Source organism: Garra rufa, chromosome 15 (assembly GCF_049309525.1).
Source record: "Garra rufa chromosome 15, GarRuf1.0, whole genome shotgun sequence".
NCBI classification, from domain to species: Eukaryota; Metazoa; Chordata; class Actinopteri; order Cypriniformes; family Cyprinidae; genus Garra; species Garra rufa.
In genome coordinates, this window is record NC_133375.1 from 1245629 (window position 1) to 1259566 (window position 13938).

At 35.1% G+C, this 13938-nt stretch overlaps 1 protein-coding gene across 1 annotated transcript; it reads right to left on the reverse strand.

Moving 5' to 3' along the window:
- Positions 1-6609: 6609 nt before the first annotated feature.
- Positions 6610-13622, reverse strand: nudt18 (nudix (nucleoside diphosphate linked moiety X)-type motif 18). The gene is made up of 4 exons (XM_073819437.1): positions 13493-13622; positions 12953-13135; positions 10719-10932; positions 6610-9165 (listed from the first exon to the last, which is right to left on the reverse strand). The coding sequence occupies exons 2-4, from the start codon at positions 13112-13114 to the stop codon at positions 8540-8542; spliced, it is 1002 nt and encodes a 333-aa protein (XP_073675538.1). The 5' UTR covers positions 13115-13135; positions 13493-13622; the 3' UTR covers positions 6610-8539.
- Between the last annotated feature and the right edge of the window lie 316 nt (positions 13623-13938).

The following is a 13938-nucleotide window of genomic DNA, read 5'->3' on the forward strand; positions in this document are numbered from 1 at the left end:
TTTTATTGCATACAATGTCTCTTTTCTCGTTTAAATGCAATCATGATACAGAAACTAAATGTGGTTTTCAAAATTATACTAAACTAAAAATAGCTTAAGACAAAACAATCGATATAGGCGTCCACGTGGTATTGATTTTGCTATGTTTTATTAGGGGTTTTAATACATATTGCTGAAACCCTATTGTAATTGTTAGAATTGCCAAGGATCAGCAATCTTCATGTAAAACTGATCAAAGACTTGAAACTTGGAGGAATGCAACATCACCAAGGCTCGCCCCAATCAGCCCAACGGGGGCGCTACAGCGTTCAAAAGTATGAAATTGTTAATAACTCCAAAATCAACAATTGCAGGCTTATGTGTCTTCTGTTGTTGGAATCCTTGGCTCACGTCAGACACTCAGATTTAGCCCAATCTGAACCAATTCTATCCAGGAAGATTCTTCGGGGAGCGAATATCAATAATTATAAAAAAAAGTCTAACTTTCAACTCACTGTCGCAAAGGGATGTCAAAACTTTGAAAGGGGCAAGGCCACTTTTAGTAAAATGACTATAACTTATGAACAGAATGAGATATCTTCACGAAACTCAGAAAACTGAGAGCTCAATCTGAGGTCACATGAAAAAAAATTGGGAGCTCAGCCACTTGGTAGCCGAAAACCATAAAAATGGTTATAACTACACAACCATTTGTCCCATCAACATGTTTAAAGTGCCACAAGTGCGTATCTCAATAAAAACATGGCCTCCATTGGTCGATGAACTTCTATTAGACAAGGTTAACAGAGGCCGATCAGAACAAAACTCGGTGGGCCTGTTTGACTCACCATCCCAAAGGTCTGTGAGGAATTTGAAAGAAATCAGCCACTGAGGCGGTGATATTGCATCTTTCAGGGGCTTAAACAATTGTGCGTTGCATAATTTTTCGCACATACACATAATATTCGTGTCATATGATAAAACTCAGCTGTCAATCAAATCGTTTGTTGAACAAATACCACTGCAGTACAATTCTCTGGACTCTCTAGGTCAATAATTACCAAAAAAAAAAAAAAAAAAATTTACCCTTTGGGAAGCTATAATGGGGTCATTTAGAGAAGGGGCCTGTCTAAATGTATCCAAAATCTAAAGGTAAATCATTAATTTAGGTGGTTACAGGCTTGCTAAATAATGTCTTTTTTCATATGTGCTGAAATGCCTTAAAGCGCTTGAACTCCGATAATCGCTGCTTGCAGCTATATTTTTCATTTAGTTCATAATGTGACAAATTTCTGAGAAAATGGATATTCAATGGGAAAATTTGAGACTTGAAGTTTAGGAGAGAGCAAAACAAAACACTGGTCACAAATTAAACATACAAAATTAGGATTTGTAAAGAAAAATGTCTGAGGATTTCGATATAAGACAAGAGGAGACTTGTTTTCCTTTGCTGTAAACAAAACTTGGTTCTTGCTAGAGTAGCATATTCTCACTGGAGGTTATGCTACGTCTACATCCTGCATCTTCTGCTGGAACGCCACTCTCTCCTGAATGTGCGTACGATAGTAAGCTAGAGATTACGGTTTGTAAAGTTTTAAATATGGATAATTTTCTTATACAAGTGCTTCAATTTACTTCAGAAGGCCTTTATTAACCCCTGGAGCCGTGTGGAGCACTTTTTATGATGGATGGATGCACTTTATTGGACTTTAAAATCTCGACACCCATTCACTGTCATTATAAAGCTTAGAAGAGCAAGGACATTTATTATTATAGCTTTGATTGTATTCGTCTGAAAGAGAAAGTCATGTACATCTAAGATGGCTTGAGGGTGAGTAAATCATTTTTGGATGAACTATCCCTTTAATAATGAAAGACACATCATTGAGGTAAAGTTGCTGTAATAAAATTGTTGACCAAGCAAAAAATAATTCACAGAAGCACCATTAGTGTTCAATGTCTCCAAGAATCCAAGAGAAGTTCTCATTCATAGGCTTTGAACAGGCAGGACGGAGCCTTCTTGAATCTTCTGTAATATCTCAGTCCTCAAGTTCTGATTGGTCACTTCATGCCATCTGAAACCATCATTCTCTGTTTTCGGTGGACTGCGGACACTGATTTCCTCCTCTTCCTCTTTATACTCCAACAGTACAAGAGTGTTTAAACACACCCCTTGTTGTGTAGCACTCCCAGAATCCCACAGGTGTTCACACTTAGCTGTTCATAAATGGAGGGCATGCAATTCTTAACCAGCTTTTTTGCAGTGAACGTGAGAGTTTGTGCTTCGACTGAGGCCGCAACAGGAAGTTGGGGGTCATTGCTGAGCAACAACCACCAAGCAACTGTGTAACAAGCAAGTTGAGAACTGTTTATGTATCTAACCTGTTTTCTCAGCCAGAAATGCAAAGCGGATCCAACTTGGCCCTTTTTCTTGAATTTGCAGCAATGTGATCACAGTCTATTCCTGCCTCCTCTTTCACGTCTCTCTTTAGGGCTTCTTCAATACTTTCTCCATCTTCCATATGACCTGCAGGGAGATACCATAAACCAGGACACACTGCCTTTGCCTCCTGAATCATCAACACCTCATTCTGTGAAACAAATACATGTGTAACTAAAAAAAAATGTAAATAGTTGAAGTCAAAAGTTAACATACACCTTGAGATAAGATATTTCGCATAAAAGACATTTACATACAGTCCACAAGAGAAAATAATAGTTTATTTATAAAAATGACCCTGTTCAAAAGTTTACATATACTTGATTCTTGAATAATCCACAGCTGTGTTTTTTTGTTTAGTGATAGTTGTTTATGAGTCCCTTGTTTGTCCTGAACAGTTAAACTGCCCGCTCTTCTGCGGAACAACTTTCAGGTCCCACAAATTCTTTGGTTTTCCAGCAATTCTGTGCATTTGAACCCTCTCTAACAATGACTGTATGATTTTGAGATCCATCTTTTCACACTGAGGACAACTGAAGGACTCATATGCAACTATTACAGAAGGTTCAAACACTCATTGATGCTTCAGAAGGAAACACAATGCATTAGGAGCCGGGGGGTGAAAACTTCTGAATTTAAAGATTACAGTAAATTTAACTTACTTGTCTTCTGAGAAACAAGTATCTTCTGTAGCTTCTGAAGGGCCGTATTAAATGAAAAAAGTATGATATTTAGGCAAAATAACAAAAATGTACACATCTTCATTCTGTTCAAAAGTTTTCACCCCCGGCTACTAATGCGTTGTTTTTCCTTCTGGAGAATCAATGCGGCAGCCAATGGGAAAGACCTCCAGTTCATTTGCTAGGAGATAACAAGAATGACAAATGACAATGTGCAGTAAACAGTAAAACTGTTTGCTAGTGTGTTAATAATTAAGATAATACATTACAATAATATGGTAAAACACACCAATTTGTGATATCAAGCAGCAAAACGAGCTGTTTTGTACAGCTAAAAATAGCTGGACGCGAATAAGACAGGAAGCCAGACCCATAAAATTTACAAAAGCCGCACCCACTCTTACAGGAAAAATAAGGTGGATACCTTTTGAAATAACCTTTTGGAATAATTATTAACTTTATGTAATAATCCTATTTTTTCCTTTTATCACACTGAAATCACATTTTTAAAGAAGCTTGCATTATATCTAATCCAATAACCAGTGTTGGGGGGTAACGCAAGTTACTTAATAATATTATTTTTTTCCAAGTAACTAGTTTCCAAAGTAACACATTACTTTTTAATTGACAGGAAAATATCTGAGTTACTTTTTCAAATAAGTAACGCCAGTTACTTTTCTCCCATTTATTGATTAAAAGCTCTCCTCTCCTCATGTTGAGAGAAATTGTAAGATGTTACTTTAGTTCTAGAATAAATGTGAACATGCATTAATTCATCTCACTCACTAAAAAACAGTATTCCTCAAAATGATTAAAAACAGTGAAATTTAACTCAGAATATGACGCAAACCTGCAGTAATTAAATATGTTAAATAATACCAAAGTCCTATATGTAACCAATGTCTTTGGTCTACTGTACAGATGTGAATTTACTTTTCTCTAAGTCTGAGGCTTTTGCTGTAAAAAGGCTTTTACATTTGCCAAAAATAGAACTTATATTAAAAACAAACAAGCAAGCCCTGCACAGATGTAACAATGTAACGCATTACTTTCCATAAAAAGTAACTAAGTAACTTTCCCCAACACTGCCAAAAACAGAACCTAATAACCTAAAACGTTATTTCTGAATGTTGTCATCCAGGATTTTTAAAGGTTTTAAAAATGACAGTTTTTTCTTGGATATGCGAGCGCTAAGGAAACATTCTATTTCATCCTTTTACACACTTTATAGATACATTACTTTTGAAAACCAGATTTGAACTTTGAAACAATGTTCTATTGATGTTACTAAAAAGAACGTTTGTTCATATCGTTTATAGAACCTTGCCAGTACGTTCTCAAAAGTTCTGAGAACATTCACTGTTTCCTAGTTCCATGGGAGAATGATTTCATAAGATGTGTTCCATGTAAAGTTTGCACTAGTATTACCTTTGAGTTGAAAATGACCGCACAGACCGCGAAGCATGTGTTTTTACATGTGACTGGCTTCTTTTGTTCAGGAGCAAAGTGAAGCTTGGTCACCTCCAGTCCCTCTCCCTTTAGGGGGGGGGCAGCCGTGGCCTAATGGTTAGAGAGTCGGACTTGTAACCCAAAGGTAGGGATTGTAGGTGGGGGGAGTGAATGTACAGCACTCTCTCCACCCTCAATAACTCGACTGAGGTGAGTCCCTTGAGCAAGGCACTGAACCCACTGCTCCAGGTGTGTGTTCACGGTGTGTGTGCACTTGGATGGGTTAAATGCAGAGCACAAATTCCTAGTATGGGTCACCATACTTGGACTCACGTCACCTCCTTTCCTTTCCTTTCCTTTCCTTTCCTTTCCTTGAAAACCCTCTCCACCGCCTCCTCCAAGGACATGATGAAACCAACCTAAAACAGCCGCTCTAAACTGTAGAAAAAATATATTTTAATAATGTGTATCTATTATTCTATTAAATATGTTTACATATATATTAATAATGCATAACAGTGGTGAGTGTCTGTACAAACAACCTCTCAAGCTGTCAAAACACTTGACAAACCTGTTGCTCCTCTTACATATCTCAAAAAACGAATGTTGGAATAAAAATCAAAACCGAGAAAATTATGTTAAGGTGGTTTGACTCACCAGAAGTCGACTGTTTCAGCCATCTTTACTAGAAATATTTCATTCAGCTACTATAAAGTGTGGTGGCAAGTTTACTCAGAACATAAATTAACACGTAATGAGGATGAGGCAACTTTCCCTTTCGACTTAAAGGGATAGTTCACCCAAAAATTTAAATTTGATGTTACTCTGTTTATCTGCTTACCCCCAGGGCATCCAAGATGTAGGAGACTTTGTTTCTTCAGCAAAACACAAACAAAGATTTTTAACGAAAACCGGTGCAGTCTGCCAGCCATATCATGGAAGTGGATGGGCACCAGACCTTTAAAAGTAAAAAAAAAAACATGCAGAGACAAATCCAAATTACACCCTGCGACTCGTGACGATACATTGATGTCCTTAGACACGAAACGATAATTTTTTTGTGAGAAACTGAACCGTATTTATATCATTTTTTACCTTTGATACACAGCCACGTCCATCTGTCATGAGCACGAGCTTATCGTCCGGTTCGTTACATGTGAACGCGCTCTGGCGTAGTATACGCAAACGTAAGGGGAAATCGAAAAGTCCCAGATGAGTTTGCAAAACGTAATCTTTTAGCTTTAAATCGGTTTGAACAATCAGGATATGCGCAAGTAATTACCATTTTGAATAGCGGCTATACCCACAATCTCTGTGCTCTATGTAAACAATGAGTGTCGTATACATGCAACAGATCGCTTCCGGCGTTTGTGTATACTACGCCAGAGCGCTACACATGTGTAACGAACCGGACGATAAGCTCGTGCTCATGACAGTTGGATGTGGCTGTTTATCAAAGGTAAAAAATGATATAAATACTGCTCAGTTTTTCGCAAAAAACGTTTGTTTCGTGTCTAAGGACATCAATGTATCGTCACGAGTCGCAGGGTGTAATTTGGATTTGTCTGTGCATGGTTTTGTTTACTTTTAAAGGTCTGGTGCCCATCCACTTCCATTATATGGCTGACAGACTGCACCGGTTTTCATTAAAAATCTTCGTTTGTGTTCTGCTGAAGAAACAAAGTCACCTACATCTTGGATGCCCTGGGGGTAAGCAGATAAACATCAAATTTTCATTTTTGGGTGAACTATCCCTTTAACATGATGCCTGTTTCCGGATTTTTTTAACGCATGATGAACAGTAACAATTTTCCTCAAACGAAAGCCACTGTATTTCTTGCCTAATCTATTTGGATAATCTTAGAAAAGTCAATCGCAGGCTATGTGGAAAATTGCGGTGGTGAGTTTATTAGACCAGGTACAGTTTAACAAACTGATTTCCCTGCTGAAAAACCCCCCCGCTAAAACCAGCCTGCTGACCAGCTAAAACCAGCCAACCAGCCTAGGCTGGTTTAAGGTGTGTTTTTTCTCACCAGGGTTAGTAATAAAAACTCCCATCAATGTTAGTCCAATAATATTTATTACAAAGTATTCAGCAGGACAGGTCATATATTGTATAAAGCAAAGATCTTAATAGTTACTAATAGTTATGTATCGTGGTTTAGACACAGGTGTTTTGAGATAGATATATGTATATATATACTTTAAAAATGTGTGAAAGTGATTCAAGTACAAACACTTCCTATGCACATTATAATCCACATTATGTGAAAAAATCATTGATTTTATAAGTGATAATGTAACTTAGAATTGATTATATACTTTATGTGATAAAATATGAAGCAAACTGACTGACATGGAGGTAGAGCTCTTTTCTTAGAGGTAACTGGTCCTTAAAACCATAAGTAGTGAATAAAATGAAAATATTTGCTGTACTAGCTAAATATGCAAATATAAAAATAAACAGATACATTGATGCTGTAATTCCCTTACAAAGATTGGCTTAAGGAATAAAGATTTACTCAACTCAGATCTCATTAAATACCATAAACAATCTTGCAATCATGCCTTTTTCCTAACAGCATTCATTTCTATTAAATTGTTCATATAGATGACTGAGGTGAAGTGCTATGTGTTGTATAAATAGTGCTGATCTAGAGCTATATTCCCTATGTATGGGAGTCCCTTGTGAAAAAGAAACACTCTTAAGCATACTTTTAAAAAGAGTACCCATTACAGAAATAATATACTTTATAATAATATACTTAAGTATGAACTAAATAAAGTTTTTGGACACTTTATTGCATGTTATTTACATTTTAATGAAACTGTATTAAAGTTTAAATTAGAGGTTGTACCCTTTAAAAAAGAGCTAAAATAAAGGGGAAATAAGGTACCATCCCAGTAACAGCTTGTACTTGACAATTATTGTCATTTAAATGTATTCATAATTACACATTTATAATGAAGTTGCAATTTAGTACATTTAAAATATATTTACTTTAAATATAATATTACACTAAGTGTCTCTTTAAGTACACTTAAATGTCCTTATTTCATTAATAATATATTTTCAAGTAGTTTTTTTAAAATATGCTTCTAATATTTGAAGTACACTACCAGTCAAAAATTTAAGTTTTTTTTACTGTTTTTTACTGTCTTCTTTTTGAATATATTTGAAAATGTAATTTATTCCTGTGATCAAACCTGAATTTTCAGCATCATTACTCCAGTCTTCAGAGTCATGAAATAAAAAGCTTTTGTAACATTATACACTATACTGTACCTGTTTATTGCTGTTTTTCTTTTTGGAATGAAATGATAGAAATGTATACCTTTATTTAGCAAGGATGCTTTAAATTTAATGTTACAAAAGATTTCTATTTCAAATAAATGCTGTTCTTCTGAGCTTTCTATTCATCAGAGAAACCTGAAATATTATACTCAGCTGTTTTCAACTTAAAAATAAATGTTTTTTTTTTAGAATGATTTCTGAAGGATCATGTGACTGGAGTAATGGTGCTAAAAATTCAGCTTTGAAATCAGAGGAATCAATTATATTTTAGAATATATTCAAATAGAAAGCAGTTATTTTAAATAGTACAAATATTTCAAAACTTTACAGTTTTGCTGTACTTTGGATCAAATAAATACAGGCATGGTGAGCAGAAGAGACAAAAACATTAAAAATATTACTGTTCAAATACTTGACTGGTAGTGTACACTACAAGTGTGCAATCAATGCAAATAAGCACATTTCCTTTTCACAAAGGGTTATATATTTAGAACCTAAAATGCCTGTTTTTAAAAAATCTATTATAATTGCAACCATGTATATCAGTGCATATTAGTGTTAATATTTGGTTAGATTTCACCAGAGCGAAGACTCCAAATAGGGAAAGATGAGTAAAGCACATATCTGAAAACTGCATGGCCATTGAACATGCTTTAGACACATTGAAAGATGCAGGTTCAGTTCTGGCTCAGAGCATCAGTATGGACTATGAACAGGCAGAACAGACTCTTCTTTAATCCTCTGCATTATTTTTGCCCTCAGACTGTGATTGGACACTTCATGCCATCTGTAAGCATCACCCTCCAATGGTGGTGGGCTGCTGATTTCAGACTTATCCTCTGAATTTTCCAACAACACAAGCATGTTGAAACAGATCCCGTCCGTTTTCCCTGGAATTCTCCCATTGTGCTGAACTCCCAGAATGCCACAGGTGTGAACATTTATGGATGACGAAGGCAAGCACTCCTTTACCAGCCTGTGTGCAGCCCGCGGGATAGTGTCGAATGCATTAACTAATATTGCTATAGGAAGACTGGGATGAGAAGTGGCATTATTGCTGCTCAGCAGCAGCCACAGGCGGTGCTCATCGCTGGTGTCTATGTCGCCGGAGATGAATGTGAGGAAAAGTCTTTGGCAGATAACCGGGCATGGGATGTCAACGGGTTGTAATGTAGGGAACCAGGGATTTTGGCGATATTTTATTCCAGCATCAATGAGGGGCAGTATGTCACTAGCACGAAGAGGAAGTGGGGACTTGCGGTCCCACCACTGAGCTTGAAGGGATTCAGAATCTGCCTCTGCCGTCGTCTTCAGAGAGCCACCTGGTGACACAATGACAAAAAATAACTTTTTTTCCTTGTTGAAAAGTACTTGATTTATAATGTACTTAAACTGGATAATTACTGAATATATTGAAAAAAATAAATAACAGAAGTTAAAAAAAAAATGTGTTGGCAAATCTATGACAGCGTTTTAGTGGCACTTTAAAGAAAATCTAAAATTGCAAGTTGTAATCTTTTCAGAATAAAGTTAAATTATGAGAATAAAGACTAAATATTATGAGAATAAAAAGTCTAATTGTTTCAAGAATAAAGTCAGAATTTTCGAGAATAAAGAAGAAAAAAAATTGTGAACAAAGTAAACATTTTCAAGAATTAAGTCGCAATTCAGAGAATGAAGTCAAAATATTACAAGAATAAAATTTATTAGAATTTATTTTTAGAAATAAATTCAGAATTTCGAGAATAAAGTCAGAATTTTTGAGAATAAAGACAAAATATTTTGTGAATAAGGTCAGAATTTTCAAGAATAAAGTTGAAATTCAGAGAATAAAATATTCTGAGAATAATTTCGGAATTTTTAAAAATAAAGTCGGAAATTTTGAGAAGAAAGTAAAAATTTTCAAGAATAGAGTCAGAATATTCAAGAATAAAGTCTTTTTTTTTTTAATAAAGTCGGAATTTCTAGAATAAAGTCAAAATGTTTCAAGAATAAAGCCAGAATTTTCTTCAACTTTCTTGACTAAATAAGTCGAAATTTAAAAAATAAAGTTGAAATATTTTCTTAATGTTTTCAGAGTTTTCAAAAATAAAGTCAAAAATGAAGTTGAAATTCCGAGAATACAGTCTAAATGTTTTGAGAATAAAGTCAGAATTTTCAAGAATAAAATCAAACTTCAATTCAATATGACTATTAAAATATAATTGTGAATATTATTTTATATAATAAACAAAATAAATATTGTAATAATGCTACTTTATTGTAAAAAAAAAAGTAATAAAAATGATTTTATTTTACTGTAAAATTACAGTACTAATATATACATCTCAATTTCTTAATTTTCAATACATATCCACTTTATTTTTCCTTTAAAAGTGGGCGCACCCATTTGTAAATTTTATGTGTCTGGCTTCTGGTCTCATCCGCTTCAAGATATTTTTAGCAGCTCGTTTTGCTGTCTTACCATATTATTTTAATGTATTATCTTAATTATGAACACACTGGTTTGTAGGGCAAACAGTTTTATTGTTATTATTCTCGCTATTTCCCTATAGCACCTAATAAACCGGAAGTCTCGCCCACAGGCTTACTTCTGCGTTGAAGAATAAGGTGGATATGATCAAGCTTTGAGTTTGATAGATTGTCTGCCGGTTTTAGGCTGCATTTACACTGGGTTTGAGCATCTCAGGAGGGCTTTATTCACAGTAGGATCAAGTTATTCTGAGACACTAAAAACTGTATCAATGCCACACTTCACTCTGAAACCAGTAGCATATAATTAAATCACAGATTGTGAAATTTACAGTCGGACTGTGCCATATTGCAATGCTATTTTTTAATATTGTTTCCTCTAAAATCAGCCATTTATTCTAACCTGTTTCCTCAGCAAGGAAGATGAAGCGAACCCACTTTGGCCCTTGTTCTTGTACCAGCAGCAGTGTGATTGGCTGGCAGTCTATTCCTGCCTCCTCTTTGACCTCCCTCTGTAGCGCCTCTAGAATGCTTTCATGCTCCTCCATGCGACCCGCGGGGAGGTACCATCTGCCGTAACACTCTGTCTTTGCCTCCTGAACCATTAACAGCTCATCCTGTAGGACACAAACATGCACAACTTTTGTGTCTAGACAAGTTGACTTTAATCACAGGTAGTGAAACATTCAGAAATATTGATCACAGATAAAGCATTAGAATCTGTTGATGAGGAATGCATTTGTGCGATTTTTAAGATTTTTTTTGGTATACACTTACAGTTGAGGTCAAAAGTTTTCATACCCTTACTGAATCTGCAAAATGTTTTTTATTTACCAAAATAAGAGGGATCATACAAAATGCATGCTATTTTTTTGTTTGTTTAGTACTGACCTGAATGAGATATTTCACATAAAATACATTTACATATAGTCCACAAGAGAAAATAGTAGTCCCTCCCTTGTTTGTCCTGAACAGTTAAACTGCCTGCTGTTCTTCAGAAAAATCCTTCAGGTCTCACAAATTATTTGGTTTTTCAGCATTTTTGTGTATTTGAACCCTTTCCAACAATGACTGTATGATTTTTAGATTTATCTTTTCACACTGAGGACAACTGAGGGGCTCATATGCAACTATTACAGAAGGTTTAAAGGCTCACTAATGCTTCAGAAGGACAAACAATGCATTAGGCTGGGGGTGAAAACTTTTTGCATTTGAAGATCAGGGTAAATGTAACTTATTTTGTCTTCTGGGAAACATGTAAGTATGTTCTGTAGCTTCTGAAGGGCAGTACTATATGAACAAAATATGATATTTAAGCAAAATAAGAAAAATGTACACATCTTCATTCTGTTCAAAAGTTTTCACCCCCAGCTCCTAATGCATTGAGTTTCCTTCTGAAGCATCAGTGAGTGTTTGAACCTTCTGTAATAGTTGCTTATGAGTCCCTCAGTTGTCCTCAGTGTGAAAAGATGGATCTCAAAATCATACAGTCATTGTTGGAAAGAATTCAAATAAACAAAAATGCTGAAAAAACAAATAATTTGTGGGACCTGTCAAAATTTGAGAATAAAGTCAGAATTTTTGAGAATAAAGCTGGAATTTTTGAGAAAAAGTCCATAATACTGCATTTAGAGAATAAAGTTTTTGATTTTGAAGATCAGGGTAAATGTAACTTATTTTGTCTTCTGGGAAACATGCAAGTATGTTCTGTAGCATATGTAAATATGAAATATGTTTTGATAAATATGATATTTAGGAAAAATAAGAAAACTGTATACATCTTCATTCTATTCAAACGTTTTCACCCCCGGCTCTTAATGCTCGGTTTTTCCTTCGGAAGCATCAGTGAGTCTGAATCTTCTGTAATAGTTGCATATGAGTCCCTCAGTTGTCCTCAGTGTGAAAAGATGGATCTCAAAATCATACTGTCATTATTGGAAAGGGTTCAAATACACAAAAATGCTAAAAAACTAAATAATTTGTGGGACCTGAAGGATTTTTCTGAAGAACAGCAGACAGTTTAACTGTTCAGGACAAACAAGGGACTCATGCACAACTATCACAAAAAAACAAAACACAGGTGTAGGTGTTATCATTCAGGTAACAACACAGTATTAAGAATCAAGTGTATGTAAACGTTTGAACAGGGTCATTTTTATAAATTAAACATGTAAACATATATAAACATCTTTTGTGTGAAATTCAGGTAAATAATAAAAATAACATGCCTTTTATATGATCCCTTCTATTTTAGTAAAATAATAAACATTTTGCAGATTATGCACGGTGTATGTAAACTTTTCACCTGAACTGTCTGTTCATGTTTTCAAATCTATCTTGGAAATCTGAAAAATGACAGATCCGTCAATATCTGGAATTCGGATTATGTCTAAGATTACCAAGAATGTTCCTGTTGAATAAAATGTCCTGAACGTTTGGGTTATTGAGTTTTTTAATTCTAAGATATAGCCCCTTTAATTGTATGCCTTGCCACAAAACTATTTTCTTTGTCACGCTTCCAATGAAATTTTACAGCTCATTAGTGGAACTAATTAAGATACTTTTGGCTGAGGGCTGTCTGTAATAAATGGACACTGGACAGACTCTAAAAGACATGGAAGATGTAAGAATCTTTACCTTTGAGTTGAAGATAACTGCGCCGACAATATAACACACGCTTTTCCTCAGCGTGACAGGCTTCACTTCTTCAGGGACTGAATCAAACTCTGTTACCTCGAGTCCCTCACCCTTCAAAATCCTCTCTAGGTTCTCCTCCAAGATTTGTACTGTTGAGTCCATACTGGAGCTGCCTTGATTTCACTATTATACAACATAATGAATATAATTATCAAATAACAGTCAGTTTGCCTACAGAGACAGCATTTTTAGACTTCATAACACTTAAAAACAAAAGCCTGGTGTCATTAAAGAACCTTTAAAGTTCCACAAAATATTTTCTGTTTATGAATATCCATTTATGTAAAGAAATCACAAACAAATACACTTCAAATCCTCTGCTGTTAGATGTTATAACTGGAATTTCAAACATATCTAGTCCCACAGGTTTTTAAAACACGTTCGTCGTTACAGATACTACCGTTTCATAAGTTTCTATGATGAAATAATGAAGTACACTGGTGTGTGCACTTAAAAGTTAGCAAAGCAGCATAAACACACCGTGAAACAAGTGAAGTCATCCAAGATAATTAAGCATTCTTATTAAAATCTTTCATACATGTGCTTTCTTTACAAACCGAACTATATTTATACAAACCTAACACCTTCCGACATGAAAGTGAAGGTAAATATACTGTAAGCAAAGCTTAGACTGACTCAAAGGCAAAGCGTCAGTCGGAACTCTCGCGATAATACGCGACGCTTACTTTAGGGGCCGAGTTAAACTCGGTCAAACTACAACATTTGTAGTTTCGATTTATTCCTTAATATTTTACAGTTTTATTTCTTTTGTGATTCTTTTGTGACAGCGATTAGATAAACCTGACTCAACTATACATAAACACCCGTTGTTTGTTGAGGCAAACGTTTCAGTTTAGTTTGGTTAGAACAAGAGTTAAATGTATATGTATTTTTAGACGTTCCCTAACAAAACTGCTACCACAACA

What these genes read in the sequence shown, in the direction of transcription:
- nudt18 (XM_073819437.1), bottom strand. Translation starts at nt 13,114, where the DNA reads ATGGACTCAACAGTACAAATCTTGGAGGAGAACCTAGAGAGGATTTTG. An exon ending in CAGTTATCTTCAACTCAAAG is followed by an intron (nt 10,933 to 12,952) that starts GTAAAGATTCTT and finishes TGTGTCCTACAG; the next exon opens with GATGAGCTGTTAATGGTTCA. An exon ending in CTTCCTTGCTGAGGAAACAG is followed by an intron (nt 9,166 to 10,718) that starts GTTAGAATAAAT and finishes TTGTGTCACCAG; the next exon opens with GTGGCTCTCTGAAGACGACG.